This window comes from Perca flavescens, chromosome 12, assembly GCF_004354835.1.
Source record: "Perca flavescens isolate YP-PL-M2 chromosome 12, PFLA_1.0, whole genome shotgun sequence".
NCBI classification, from domain to species: Eukaryota; Metazoa; Chordata; class Actinopteri; order Perciformes; family Percidae; genus Perca; species Perca flavescens.
Window position 1 is genome coordinate 15741907 of NC_041342.1, and position 15774 is coordinate 15757680.

General features: G+C 39.4%; 1 protein-coding gene across 4 annotated transcripts in view; it reads right to left on the reverse strand.

The window, feature by feature from the left end:
• The window catches only part of cacna1eb (calcium channel, voltage-dependent, R type, alpha 1E subunit b), a 50066-nt gene that overhangs the window by 6912 nt on the left and 27380 nt on the right, over positions 1 to 15774 (reverse strand). For all 4 annotated transcript variants that reach the window (XM_028592431.1, XM_028592430.1, XM_028592433.1 and 1 more), the window contains 21 exons: positions 15577 to 15644; positions 11697 to 12452; positions 10421 to 10665; positions 9991 to 10165; positions 9746 to 9875; positions 7351 to 7410; positions 7088 to 7194; positions 5868 to 5964; positions 5595 to 5755; positions 5110 to 5247; positions 4780 to 4981; positions 4521 to 4685; positions 3795 to 3905; positions 3591 to 3671; positions 3235 to 3354; positions 3069 to 3134; positions 2630 to 2721; positions 1943 to 2117; positions 1728 to 1855; positions 1230 to 1326; positions 783 to 888 (listed from right to left, as the gene is read on the reverse strand). In XM_028592431.1, the coding sequence (XP_028448232.1) occupies positions 783 to 888; positions 1230 to 1326; positions 1728 to 1855; positions 1943 to 2117; positions 2630 to 2721; positions 3069 to 3134; positions 3235 to 3354; positions 3591 to 3671; positions 3795 to 3905; positions 4521 to 4685; positions 4780 to 4981; positions 5110 to 5247; positions 5595 to 5755; positions 5868 to 5964; positions 7088 to 7194; positions 7351 to 7410; positions 9746 to 9875; positions 9991 to 10165; positions 10421 to 10665; positions 11697 to 12452; positions 15577 to 15644 (3280 nt within the window). The remainder of the gene's footprint in view (positions 1 to 782; positions 889 to 1229; positions 1327 to 1727; positions 1856 to 1942; positions 2118 to 2629; positions 2722 to 3068; positions 3135 to 3234; positions 3355 to 3590; positions 3672 to 3794; positions 3906 to 4520; positions 4686 to 4779; positions 4982 to 5109; positions 5248 to 5594; positions 5756 to 5867; positions 5965 to 7087; positions 7195 to 7350; positions 7411 to 9745; positions 9876 to 9990; positions 10166 to 10420; positions 10666 to 11696; positions 12453 to 15576; positions 15645 to 15774) is intronic.

A 15774-nucleotide genomic window follows, 5' to 3' on the forward strand; every position in this document is an offset into this window, starting at 1 on the left:
AACGATTAGTCGATCAGCTAATTGATGTCATTTTTGCAAGCACAGAAGACAAACATACCCTCACAAAAAAAAAATCACATTTGAAATGCAATTTTTCACAGTTAATTTCTGTGTGAAGTGAAACATTTCACTTTTTAAAATTCAATGTTTTTATTTATTAACTAACTATTAACTAACTTAACAAACAATTAACTAAGTATTAACAAACAGACTAATAATTAACTACTAACTAATTAATGTACTATTAACTAACTAAATATTAATAATTAACTTATCACTAACTAACTATCAACTAACTGTTAACTATTAACGACCTGACTAATAATGAACTAACTGACTATGAAATAACTAAACTAACTAGTAACTATTAACTATCTATGAACTAACTGACTTTGAACTAACTAATAACTGACTATGAATGAACAATTAACTAACTATGAACTAACTACATAAATATGAACTTAACTAGGAACTAGCAAATAATTAAAACTAAACTATTAACTTACTAACTATGAACTACCTATTAACTAACTAATTAACTAACTAACTAACACCTTTCTCAATTGTGAGGATTTGCTGCATTTGTTTGTTTTATATGATAGCAAACTGAATATTTTTATGTTTTGGATTGTTGGTCGGACACAACAAGCAATATTAGACCAAACAACTAATCTATAATCAAAAAAAAAAGTAATTCACAAATAAACGATAATTAAAACAATTGTTAGTTGAACCCCTAGGTGCCATATCACAATAATGACGTGCTAATTAGTGACTCTGACCTCTAGCTATTTTGATGTCCAAAGCTGTGCGGATGAGCGACATCAGTGTGGAGGTGAAGTGAACGGACATGTCCTCATCTACAGGCATGTTCATCAACACCAACCTCTGAGAGACAATGAGGGATGGATAAAAAGAAGACAAGTCAATCACTTCAGTGTACATATCCAGCACAAAATACTAGATAAAATGATTTAGTCTCCGTACATTTTCCTAAATTGAATAATAGTCGAACAACAATCCTTCAATTGTATTACCCTCAACTTCATGAAGAGTCTGTTAGTATGTTCCCTTGAATACACTTTATTTACAATTCATATTGCTCTTTGCTGTAGTATATATAATGCATATATCATACAGATAGGATAGGCTTTTACTTGAGTTTTTTTATTTAATTTTATCTAGCCCTTCTGTGTTTAGTGCTTATTAAGGGATTATGTTTTCAGTACCTTGTAGGCGATCTTAGCAGGGCATTTTTTGCCCAGGCCCAGGGGTGGTGACATGTGGGTTAACATCTCATACATGGCAGTGTAATGGATACGACCACTACAGAGTGATAAGTGAGGGGAGGCACAGAGAAACAGACGCAGAAGCAGAAGGTGGAGAGTTTAATAAAAAGTGTCATAAAACTCAGATCTAATACAGATGAAGACAAAACGCAAAGTTCCCTTTTCAAGGTCTTGTATGTGTTATGTGGCATTTGAGATTTTTAGGACAATGATTTCTTTTTCTAGCAAAAACTTAAGCACAGTGAACTTGAGATGCTCTTTAGCACTTTTGGAATTTTATCAACTTGTGCTAAACATGACAGCTCATTGCACTGAAAAATGTGTTTCACACGCTTTGACGGCCCTCTGCTGGATAAAGATAGAACATGAATGTTGATCAGGTCTGCTCAACACTAAATAAAACTGAAAATGTGAAAATGCAGCAGTAAAAAGTCTTACCATGCCAGACGATCATACTCCCCCCATATGCGAACAAACTCGTCCAGGTGATGGGGACCCAGAATTGAGGAGTCTCGCGTCAAGTACTCAAAGTTATCCATAATCACAGCCACAAACAAATTTAGCATCTAAAAAAGGACATATAGAAGAAAATCAGTGTGCAAGACAGCAGAGAAATTGACAAATATATAGTGTTATTTTGGTGGAGCCCTGACCAGAAACGAGCTGAAGAAGATGAATGAGACGAAGTAGCAGTAGGCAAAGTCAGTCCCACAGCCTCCCTCGTGGTCTGGAGACATGGTTAGAGGGGAGATGGAGGAGTCTGGTTCACACTCCTGACCAGACAGACACGAAAGCATAATCTCCTGCCAGGACTCCCCTGTCGCACTCCTGGTGGTTTAAACACAAACACCTAATTGACATTGAATTAAAGGGGACATATCATGCTCATTTTCAAGTATTTTGGGTTTCTACTAGAACATGTTTACACGCTTTAATGTTCAAAAAAAACTTTATTCATACTGTTTGTCTGAATATACCTGTATACCTGTGTCACCCTCTGTCTGAAGCTCCGTTTTAGTGCCTGTTTCTTTAAAGCGCCCATATTATGCTCATTTTGTGTAGTTTTCAAGCTGTGGGTGGAGATACTCAGATAGGGGGCGGCATATTCTAATGAGCCTGCATGTGACGTAGGAAGATGAGCCAAATATGAATGGCTTGTCCCATGTTTTCCGATCTAGGCAGCCCACAAAAACTGACTGGGTTGTCTATTTGTTTGTGCACAAGCACTACAAAAAGTGAGTTTTTCCATGATATGTCCCCTTAAAGATACATTCTAGAAATAAAAGAGAAGTAAGAGAATGGAAACCGAAGGCATGAAAGGTATTTTTTTATAAGCCCACCTGAAGAGCAGCATCAACGCACTGAAAAAGGTCTTAAAATTGTTGTGTTGATTTATGTGACTCTCATCATTCAGCTTGATGTTTCCAAACACCTGCAGAAAACAGATTTTGTTAACTTCATTGGATTCCCATTAGCTTCTGCCATAGCAGTTGTAATCTTCCTGGGGTCCAGGGTTAGTAATATAGTAAATATAAGCAATCAATGATATCAATAAATGGTGCAAATAACCTCATATAATATACAGTATACAATATACAGTTAAAACAAAATGCACCAAACAAGCACAATACAAATTACAACAATACAGCTACATTTAAGCTCACAAACATTTGTAAAATCCATTAAAACTAAGTGTACAGAAGCCCCTTGACTTCAACTAAGAGCCGTGACAGTCTGTTATGATATTAGTATTAGTAGTAAATATTAGTGAAAGGATACCTGCATTCCAATTATGGCGTATATGAAGAAAAGCATAGCAATGAGAAGACAAACATAAGGAAGAGCCTGTTGGAGAAGAGACAGCAAAGACAGTCAATTAAAACATTATCATCAACCTTGTGTGAGGAATCAAAGTGACAAAAAATAAATTGTCAAAATGTCCGACCTTGAAAGATTGTACAAAGGTCCACAGAAGAATACGAATGGTGTAACCCTGTCTCAGCAGCTTGATCAACCTAGCTGCTCGGAAAAGCTTCAAGAAACTCATGTTGATGGTGTTCACCGACTAACGCATAAATGGTTGGTGAGAGGGTGAAACAAGGGAAAGGAAGGGAGAGACAGGATGTAAAACACAGATGGAGAAATTCATCACAACATGACTTAAGTTGTGTCTGGAGGCAGGGATCATAACACACAAGGGAAACTTGTAAAGAAAGAATGCTGCATTTCACACTGGCTATTTGTGCCTTTTTAAAGGGTCACAACATTGTGAAAATGAGTGGTGTCTTGGCAGTATCTTACCTGTAAATCCACAATTATTTCGCTGATGCTGCCAAGAACAGTGATGAAATCAAAAATATTCCAAGTATCTCGAAAGTAGTTCTGAGGAAAAAGAACACGTTTTAAGTAATTTGACTCAACATAGACAAATTCTTCATCAGTGGTGCTAGATGTGATTTAAATGGCTTCTGTCTTCGACTGATCTCTTCTTTTGTCAATGCTCACCACCAAACCAAATGCCATGATCTTGAGTATACACTCCATGGAGAAGAGGACAGTGAAGGCCGAGTTGAGGTGTTTAAGGACCATGTCGTAGGCTGCCGGGGCCGAGTGGTACTGAAGGAAAAGAGAACTTTAAATTTACTGACAGAAGGATTATCAGAAGTCATAGTTTCCACCCTGCCGTTGGTTACAGTTCATTTCAGTACGGTATGAAGATGTTCTTCCAGAGACTTAAAACTTGCTCGAGATTGGTAATCACATTGAACATTGCATTGCCTTTATTCATATTTTATAGCAATGTTTAGTTATTGTCATATGGTGCAGCAATTTAAGGAGTAAAAAAGCGGTACATGGTACTTTCAGGTGCTTGTTGGAAGTTACAACATTCTTGTACTGTCGAGCAACGAAGAGCTATACCCAGCATGTCGTTCAGCAGTGCAACAATTAACAGGGGTCTTCTCTCAATAAATTACACAATGTATACATACAAACTACTAATACATTTGTCCCGTAGATCTCAAGAGCTCGCACTGGACACTGCACTTCCTTGGGTCCTGAGCAATAAACCCGCCAAGTGTGAAGTCGATGGGATGAACAGTTGTCGACAAAATCGAAGGAAGGACGGACGGTCCGAACAGACAGGACAGAACAGACAGACAGACAGACACACAGCTTTCATTTCAGTAAGATACTGTTCCACTATGAATCCTGCTGTACAGAGTGCTTTACCTTCATCATGAGGACCACAGTGTTGAGAGCGATCATGACTAGCACTGTGTTCTCAAAAGAAGGCGATGCCACAAAGTGCCACAGTCTGTACTGGAAAGTCTGTCTGTTCTGGGGCATGTAGCGGGTCATCGGCTTGGCGCTGATGGTAAAGTCGATGCAAGCCCTCTGATGGACAGAAATGTACCAAAACAGACATGAATGAATACGTGTGAATGTAACTGTGTGTATGTATCTAAACATATATTTCACCGCGACACACCTCGTTCTTCTCCAGAGTGCACTCCTGAATCATCTTGTCACCCTGCTCCTGGAAGGTGATGATGATCAGAGCCACAAAGATGTTGACAAAGAAGAACGGGAAGACCACAAAGTAGACCACGTAGAAAACAGACATCTCCATTCGGTTCCCTCGACTTGGCCCCATGCTGTCCTCTGTAACATCAGTAGAGTGCTGCAGGACCCTAGCAGAAAGAAAAAAAATGGGAGAAAAGAGAGGTAATTTATATTTTTGAATGCTATATTTAGACCAACACGTTTGTTGTTTTACTTAAATTTTGATACATTAAATTAAAAAGAAAAATCCACTTACTGAGGCCATCCCTCTCCAGTTGAGACAGTGAAAAGTGTGAGGAGGGCCCAGCAGACGTTGTCGTAGTGAAACTCGTGTCTCTTCCACTCTCTCCTCTTCACCTCCTTTTTGTCTCTGCTGTAGTCAATGTAGTAGCCTCTGTAGGGAGTAGAGCGACTCAGAGGTCATTGTTTCACTTATTTCACTGATTAAGCCAGTAGTGTGAATTAAGAGAAAAATATTAAATCTTTTGTAACGTGCAAATCTTATTAACTAGTGAATCTGGGGGTCTGCAGACAATCACAGGTTATCTGGGGATGTATAAAGACTGAGAAGCTGGTACTTCATGGCCATTTTCTGCTTTCTGCTTATACCTGGAGTCTCTGTATTGTCTCATGTTTGTTAAATCTATTTATTAGTTAATTATACAGTATAGAGTTGTTGCGTATGTAAACTCCTTGTTCCTACTTTACTTGCTGCTTTAGATATACTGTATAGCCACTTACTGGCATGCCTTCTCTGAATTCATGGAGCTGTCAGTGCAGTAGAAGAACTTCCCCTTGAAGAGCTGCACGGCAATGACAGCAAAGATGAACATGAAGAGCTGGTACACAATGAGGATGTTGAAGACGTTCTTCAGAGATGTGACCACACAGTCGAAAACAGCCTGGGGAGAAGAAAGACAAGAGGGATGGCAAAGCATGCGCAATCTGTTAGAGATCTGTGAAACACCAAAAAACCCAAATACTGGAGAGTGTTTGCAGACGTTAACATCATACCTTGAGTTTAGGAAGCCTCTTGATGGTTTTAAGAGGCCGCAGAACTCTTAAAACTCGGAGGGACTTTATTGTCTTGATGTCTCTGCCTTTGTTGTTTCTGTTGACATTGAAATACAGCCCTTAGGAACATAGCTGTGCACTCAATCGAGTTCACAAGGACACATGGCACAGACACATTCAAAAAGAAAAACACAGTAAAAGCAAAATGTCAACACAAGTGCATATCAAAAAACACAATGAAACACAGAACTTCATCTTGAGTGTGTTTATACAGAGCCCAGCAGGTGTCACAGGTAAAAGGTATGATAATTTGTGCTATTTGTACATGTTTTGAGTTTGAACTGAGATACACAGATACATTTTGGGATTTAGCTGATAACACAACAATGTGTCATCTTCCATTGTTCCATTTTATGGAAACATTTTTGATTTTCTACTGATTACTCTGCAACAATTCTTAATTTGAGGGTACAAACCATTAATTAGAGGGCATCAATGATTTATTAATGTCACCAAATTATCAAAAATGTTACCCCTAAAACCTGTCAAGCAGTTTGGTGAGATTTAGAAGACACAACAAAACAAAACAAAAAAGCACACTGAATACAAAAAGGAAAAATGTTACATGTGAAAATAATAAAAGAAATATATGAGAAGCTTATGGGATACATTTACATTTAGTGTGACTAAAATTTTTACCCCATCACATTCCTGGTAGCCCCAACAGTGACAAAATCCACAGGAACAACAGAGAAAAATTGAGGCATAAAAAGAGATTCACGGTGAGCAAAGCTCGCAGGATCACAGCTATATTCACAACAGAGAAATTTACATACAATACAATCTTCTACAGTACAACAAAAGGCACAAAAGATTTAGTAAGTTATCTGGCACACTCATGCTGGGAACGACGACAAAAATAAATATCGTAGAGGCTTTTTAGCTTCACCCATGTATAAACCCCCATATTACACAGAAATCTATCTTTTCCTATTGTTGTAGGACCACAGGGACATTTAAATCTGAATTACACACTGTACAGCACCATGCATGCCTCCATATTTGCAGTTTATGAACTGTAATGTAGCAAAAAAAAATGTAGGCTGCAAAAGGTGTCTTTGAGGGAAGGTTGTTTATAACAATACTGTATGCTCAGAACATGATTTGCTGCAGTGAGTCAGTCATTAGTCGTCTGCAGGCAGCACTGTATAGTGACTCACGTTAGAGCAAAGGCTATCAGAGCTCCCACCACCACAATGAAGTCCAGGATGTTCCACATGTCTCGGAAATAAGAGCCATCGTGCAGAATGAGACCCTGGTCTATCATCTGGAGGACAAACAACGCACCCATACAGACACGTAAAGTTAACAGCTTAAATACGCACAGGGACCAAAACACCTCTGAGAACATCTAGAGTACATCAAATTCTTTGAAAGTGTGATTGGTGTAAAAGTGGAGAAAAGATATGTTTCAGTTACCCACCTTGATGATCATTTCAAAGGTGAACACTCCAGTGAAGACATAATCGAAATAACGGAGGACCTAGATAATTTACAAACATAAAAAGTACACAGACACAAGACTTTACTGAGGGTGCAAATTCACATTTTGTATTATTCTGGAACATTCACACTAATTCTGTAACGTATGAACTGCATATTAATTGTCATAGTACAAACAAATTGCAACCTTGGAATGTCCCAGCCAATTTAACTTAATTCAATTTTTGTTTCCAAAATGGTTCTCCACCAACCACCATTTATTTCATTGTTTTTGCAGCTGTGAGCAGCTCCTCGGTTTCATTTGTACATTGGGGCAGAATAGTGTCCATCAAGATTTTAATTTCATACATTTCAAATGTGACTTTGTGTGTCCTTAGCAGTGTTGTGACCATTTCATCTTTGCTCAAGTCCAAAGTAAGTCTCAAGTCATTTGGTCCAAGTCTCAAGCAAGTCTCGAGTTGTTTTTTTTGGGTGCAAGTCAAGTCAAAGGTTATGTCAAGTCAAGTCAAGTCCTTAAGTCAAGTCCCAAAACAAGATAAAGCACTCTTACCTGTAGATTTTAAATCCAAAAGTGATTAGGCCTACTGGTGATACAGACGCAGCCATTGTGGTGGTCTGGTCCAACAAATGAGGCTGTATCAAGGGTCTTTGTTGTTACTTGTTGCCATAGCAAGGAGTTTGACTGACAGCCAGTCATCCAATCATGATACCTGGAAGCTTTTTGAGTTGTTCCAATCATGATTCACAGTTTGTGTTGTGGCCGCTGCATAGCATACTTGATAGTTTAGACAGAAACGTGACAACATTAAATTATATTATTTTATATTTAATAGCTAACAAGTCATCCGAGTCATCATGCAAGTCAAGTCTTGAGTCATTAACATACAAGTCCAAGTCGAGTCTCAAGTAATTTATTTTTTGTCAAGTCGCAAGTCATCAAAACGGTGACTAGAGTCGACTCGAGTCCAAGTCACCAAGTCTCAAGTCCACATCTCTGGACCTTAGTGTGGATCTTTACTTGGTCTCTCTCTCTCTCATACTAAAGTGTAGCTTTTACTAGTTTGTGTTTATTTAGTTACTTGTGACACTTTCCATAACACAGAGTTGTGAAAACAAATACAGCACAGCTATTTCCCAGGAAAAGACTGCAGATTCGCACCTTGTATGTGTGTGAAATTAAATGTGTCACAACACATTCTTGCTGACAGTGTTATGTCAACTTGAGATCAAACAGTAAACCTTAAAGTTAAAACTCTGTCAGTAGTATTTCAGAATGAGTAAGTTCATATTTTCCATTCATTCTTTTTCAGTCTTGTGAAAACAATTGCTTCTTTGAGGATAAAGTGTCAGCGGTCAGTGTAATACCATCAGATCACTCTGGTGTGACACCTCTGTATAAGTTAAATAAATCTAAGACTGCTGCATAAATCAGTTGGCACTTCAGACATCCACTGCTTTTCTAAGGTGTCAGTATGTTTCATATGAGGTGCTTTTCAGATTATTAAACAGCATCTGAAACTCTCTCCCCCCCCACGTCAAAATTGAACCCTTTCCCAAACCGACAATCAGACATTCACACCCACCTAATGCAGTGATTAGCCAGCAGTGTAAAGTTTTTCTGGTTCTTCACACGATTACTTCTGTCACTTTTTATATGCAACACTATGAATGCCTTCAAGGAGAGACTGTCCTAAAAGTGTGGGCCGTTATCCACATTTGAACAATTTGAGTGTGGCCATTCGGAAAAAGCTATTAGCACTTTTGTCTGCAGACGTGGCCGACATGTTTGTACAAACTAGTTTGTGATGAGCACACGACATTGCATACACCCTCTACCTTTCCAGAGCAAAAAAACATTGGTAAAGACAGTTGTCACCTTGGCCACCATCTCTTTGATCTCCTGTCCTCAGGGAGACGCTACAGGTCCATCAGAACACAAACCAACAGACTAACGTTAAGTTTCTTTCCAAAAGCCATACAGACTCTAAATCTGCGCACATAACGTCTTTGCACCCATATTCACATTTCTTATTAGTGTTTTTACAATCCATTTTATTGGCAACTACCTGCTATTGTTTTGTAAAAATGTGGTTGTCTAATGTTATACGTGGATGTGTGCAATATAGTTTTATTTTAAGCACCGCTGGGAGGGGCATTTGTAATTTTGCTGTATTCATTGTAATATAATGACAATAAAGGCTTCTTATCTTATCTTCCCCCCGCCTTTAGTCTACCAGATCTTTCTAATGCACCTGTAAAGCACTGCTGTAAAATCTTTTTGCACCTGGTAAGAGTTTTCTTTTGATCATCCAACATCCAAGTTTGGATCATGAATAAACTATAGACACTATAGGAGAGACGTATTTCGATCTCACCTTGTTTCTGTCTGAATTGGTACACACGGGGTCCTCAGCAGCCAGTGCAATGCTGCTCGCCACGATCACAAGGAGAATGGTCATCTCAAAGTAGCGCATAGTGACCATATAGTGACAGATCCTCCTGATACTGTAGATCAACAAAAGGGGGAGATGTTAATTGTTGGTTGATGAAAGAGCGCACACAGGATACAAAGACTTTTGATAATCAATCACAAAATTTAGTGGATTTGGTAGCATCTTACGGGTTGGAGGCCTTAAAGATGAACATGCTATCTGGAGCTACAGGTTTGGGAGGAACCGGAGGTTCCTCCTCGTCCTCCTCCTCATCATCCTCATCCTCCTCATCCTCCTCCTTCTCTGTGTCGTCCTCTTTGTCTGTCTGTTCAGAGTGGTATGCCTCCAACTCTTTACTGTTCACTAAAACCCAGACAGAGGTCCAAGAGGATAGAACAAAATGCTTTAGCTGTACATGGACAGCTATGATGAAGAAAGAACAATGTGAGTCACCAGCACAATGGATTCAATAAAAAAAAAAAGAAAAAAAAAGACTGGCACTCTAACCAGATGTCAAACACCTACACATGGTGATCCAAGGTGATACCAACACTACATCCTACAGTATGATGCACAGTAAAGGAGTGTGACTGCAGTTAAAAGTGATCACAGTGCTACCTGTCATGGGTGTGAGCTCAAGCAGCGGTTGTGCAGACATTTCGATGGCCACGCTTCCAACCAGGTTGGACTTGTCCCGTTTGATGGAGACCGGGCGGCTCTCAGACTCGATGGCCCTCACACTGAACTCTGTGGCCTCTAAGGCGGGCTCCACTGGGATGTTTTGGTCTGAGTGCCCGCCTTCACCCTGCTCTGACCAGGTACAGTCCAGCAGCTGCTCACACTGAGGAGGATCGGGAATGTCCCTGAAATAAAGAAGAAAAGATCACTGAACTTAAATCAATGCAACAACACATAGATATGTTATGACGTGGAAATCTTTCCTGTAGAAGAACTGTGAAAAAGCTCTTGTATTCTGAACTCAAGTATGATTTGTGACCCCATAATCTTTTTTGCTAACACGCTAAACTAAAATGATGAACACATGGTAAACATTCAATCTGTTTAACATCAGCACTGTCACAGTGAGCGTGTTAACATGCTTTTGTTAGCACTGAGCGCAAAGTAGCACTGTACAGCCTCAGTGTGGCTGTAGAGGTCAACATTTGTTCAAGTCTTTCCCTTAAAACATCACTTAAATACCAATATGTACATTCCAAGACTTATTGGTTGCTGTAATTGTTTGTCTTCTCTATACTGGCTGTAAAGAAATCCCTTCCTAATGGGATTATATTCTCTTCCTAATAGAAGAAATGTGGGACAAAATCCACAGCCCTCGTTCTGTGCAAAAGTTCACATGAAGCAATATGAGGCCTCAGCAGTTAGACTAAACAAATAGGTGTCTTTGAAAGTTAAGTTAACATTAGATAAGTTAACTCTTTTTAAGGAGGAATCCAAAAGAGGGAACTAGAGGGAACTAGAAAGACAGTAACTTTGGAAAAAATACACACTTGATTTGTCTAACCCAAACTTCTTAAACTTCATATAATTCCACTTACTTCCAATTACTATGGGAATGTATTTTTGCATTGAAGGTAGACTGTGGACATTGCTCCCCATCTCCATGAAGGGATCTCTTCTCAGCTAATAATAACTTTTTCAATGCACATATGGGCATGTGAATAATGTTTGACAAGGTGCAATTCTCTCTCAGGAGAAAATATCCAGTGACAAATAAACATTCCATTTAAAATGGCTTTTACCAAATAATTACTTACAACAAGAAAAGGGATAAAATACAAGGGTAAAAATATGCCTCATAGATCATAGTTCATGAGATAGTATTTAACCTTATAATCCCTCTTCCTCATCAAGTAATACATGAGAACAGCCTTACCTTCGACAGTCTTCTCCAACTTCTGCGTACGGGTTGATGATGCATGTTCCACCATCTTCTTGGACTGACCCTCCTTCTTCCTCTGCTTTTTCTCTCTCCTCTCTGTCATCCTTCTCTTCCTTCTCATCCAGTATCTTCCTCTCCTGGCTGTGCGACCGTCTGACTTGTGGCACCTCATGAGGTGCCTGGGTGCAGTCCAGACTCTTGGCTTCAGCGCGAGCATCGCGGTGACGGTGCCGTCTGTGTCTCGCCCCTTCGTCTGGCCCTTGACTGGGTCTGAACTTGCGGGCCATCCTGTGCCTGCCTCCGCCTGTGGTCCGGTGGTTAGCTCCTCCAGTTTTCTCCTCGCTCAGGTTTACTAGAGGCTCAACCGTCGGAGGCTCAGGGATGGGGATGGTGATGGACATCGGGGGCTCAGGGATGGGCATCCCCACAGACATGGGAGACTCAGGCAGGTGAGTTGGGCTGGGCTCGGCGAGGTGGGGTATGGTGGGAGTCTCAACAGTGTCCTCTGTAGGGCTTGCAAACAGCTCCTCTCTGCTTGCCATCTGGCGCCGTTTGCGTAGCTGGTTGGCTCTCTGCTCCCACACTGACATGTGAACCTTTCTCCTCCTCTCGCGGCGGCTGACGAAGGCGTTAGAGCCATTGAGGGGCTGTTCGTCTGGGGCCCCTGTCTTGTCCTCGGGCTCATCTGGGAAGTTTGGTCGGCCTCGGTGGATGGCTCGTTTCCTGTATAGGTAGGGCCTTCTCCTCCCACTAAGGACCATAATATATTTCATATCAATATGGGGCAGCAACAGGCCCAAATTTAAGGAATTGGTGACAAGAAACATCAAGACTTTAGCATACCAGTTATATAAAAGAATATTTAAACAAATCAAATAAAAGCTGCAAGAAAAGGACAGACCTTTTCTGTGAATTTATAATGTTAGTTAATCAGTAACACAAAACAATTCCTATGGAAAAATATGCAAAATACTTCAAGCTAAGTGTAGAAAAGAATCTCAATAATTGAGTAGGAAAACTCAAGGGAGAAATTCTGTGAGACAGAGATGCATACAATTATACTTACTGGTATTCAGATTCTTTTGTTGTCCATGTAATCAATGAGTGATTTTTGAAAACAAGACATTAGTGTTTTACAACATACATACAACATACATAGAACATTTGTTGTGACACAGAACAAAGTGTGTAAAGGGGACACAAAGTGTAGGTGAAGGTTATCCAGTTTACACAGGTTTAGAAGGGACTGAAATCAGTTCTTTAAGATTAATAATGCTAAGGGATAATATTTTCTTACTTTAAAGTGCTCATACTATGCTCATTTTCAGGTTCATAATTGTATTTAGAGGTTGTACCAGAATAGGTTTATGTGATTTCATTTTCAGAAAACACCATATATTTGTTGTACTGCACATTGCTGCAGCTCCTCTTTTTTACTATGTGTTGAGCTCTCTGTTTTAGCTACAGAGTGAGGCATCTCACTTCTGTTCCATCTTTGTTGGGAGTCGCACATGCACAGTAAGTACTGCTAGCTTGTCAGTTGCAGAGTATGATGGCGTGCCACGCTAGCAGCTAGGCGAGCATTATAACATGTGTTACAAAGTGATGCACGTTCATCACGGAAGTAAAGGCTGGACTTCAACAGAGCTGTTTGGAGCAGTTTGTGAACTGTGTATTTTCTGTTGGAGATGGTAAGTCCCTTTGGGGTGGACTTTGGGCTTTTTCACTTTGTAAACCTATAACGTGCACAAAAAGATATGTAGCACAATAAAGGAAAGGGGAAAAGCCAAAAAGCATCATATGAGCACTTTAAGGTTTAAGGTTCAAATTGATTCGAAAGCTGACAGAATGTCAAAATACACAACATTTTGGTCAGTGCCACATAACAGGCATAAAACAAGACAATGTGATGGAACCAGCAAAAGCCTGTAATACACATCAGAATCAGGGTCTTGATAGCTGCAACACGTACAAGACTAACATTCAAATATGTAACAGACAAATGATACATTCAGTGTCACAGCTATAGATTCAGTTAACCGTCACTGTGTTAGTTGCCTTTTCTCTCACTTTATGGAGTTAAAATGTGTCTATATGTTTTTGTCTTTTGTCTGAAATGCAGTTTGTAACTTTGTGAAGAAACATTCTACCCAAAATAAAAGTTTATTGTTATCATTATTACATGATTTTAGGGAGTTTGAAGGCCCCCCATACCTTCACCAGGGATTTTGCATGTGTAATCACGTAAACATTCGTATTATCGCCTGCAATAATATAACTGTTTGATTTCCTGCCTTCAAGTAAGTACTGGTGTCCCCCCATTTATATATGGTACAAAAATCAGCTTGCAGAGACTTTAAACACTTATATATAATAAATAAGTTATTATTCACAGTGAACATTTATTTGTTCATTAATTTCTTTTGGTAAAGCATTTTTTAAACACTTTATTGTTAGTGTTATCAGGTTTTTTGGGAAGCTCCAACATTCAATACTTGAGGATATAAACCTTTTCAATGAAATTCCATTGCTAGGCAATAGCTTGGCCCCTTGTTAACTTCCTGTAAGTTGATGTCATTCACATGACACACTGCAACAGGAAATCAAACTTTGGCCATTTAGAATTTTTATGTTTACATCTGTTGAAAGGTCATTTTGATTTCATTGCAGAAAAGCAAACAAAGAAATTTCAAATGATCATTTTCACAATTGCCCTAATTTGCCTTGTGGGTTAGATTTTCCAAAGATTAAGCCTGACTTGTTCATTGTTCATGTTATGAACTACAAATAAAGCTTCACCTGGTAAGCAGGAAAAACACATTTATCAATCTGTAATCATATACAATTTTTTTTGGAAAATCTAGCTAGTAATGGAAATACCCAGAGTTTATTGTTAATGGTGTAAAACATGCAATAACTGACACTGATCAGACGGAGTCATACTAAGTAAGTAAAAATCTGACACACTCCAAAATGTGCCTCCTCCCAGTAGAGTGACACACTGAGACTTCCCACAGTTCCAGAAAACTACCTACTGCCCTCCTCCTGACTTACTGGATCATTAGACCTGTGGGAAAGCCACCAGGTACCAGGGACAAGGACGGCAAATTATCCTACGGCTAGAAGTCCCACATACATTGCATCGGTTGCACTTCAGATGTAACAATGCCTGTATGTATTGTCCCAGACAAATAAACTGATAAAATAAAAATAAAATAGGTCATCGGAAGGAACAGGACAGGAGGTCAGTGAAGAATCTCATTAACTAAAGAGGCTGCTTATCACCTAGGCTGCTTATCTCATAGACTGAGATGGTTATAGAAGGAGGTTCAGAAGGAGGTTCAGTTATGCTGCAAAATCAGTATCTCAGAGGTCATGCTTTTAAATCAGGCACATTCAATAAACATTCAGGATTGTGTCATCAATGCCATAAACATGCCTTTCTAACTGAACTGCATTCACCATGCAACTGGAGGCACTGCGGAGCAGATTAAGCATTCACCAGCTACAGCTTTAACTGGTTCTCAGAGAGTCCACAGTTGAAGACATTGTGGAAATATTGATCTTATTGGCAATACCTAATTGATTATTTATACAACTTCTCTCCAATAACAGAAGTAGCATGATGATCGCATTCAGGAACACCACCAGTTCTCCCACAAGCATCCGTATTGTACAAATCGAAGCTTGATTCTACTACTTGCATCTGCTGCAAAAGACAAAACTATTTAAATAATCACGTTTTCAGCCCAATCTGAATTTTCCATTTGCTCAAGAGGAGAGCTGATCTGAGAAACAGTCACACACTCACGACTAAGAACTACTTGAGAGTATATCATCCTAGAACGCTCACTTTGTTAGCTTGTTAACTTACTCAGATATAAGGCCATCTCTGCCTCTGGCATATCTCTGGTTGAAAAACTCCTCCTCCTCCTCTTCATCCTGATAAAGACAAAATGAACATGCACATTTAATGACCACTTACTGGAACACCAGAACTATATAAATCTATCAAATATTACACCTGTAACATACATCATTGAAGGTGTGTGCTGTATGAATAAATATATTG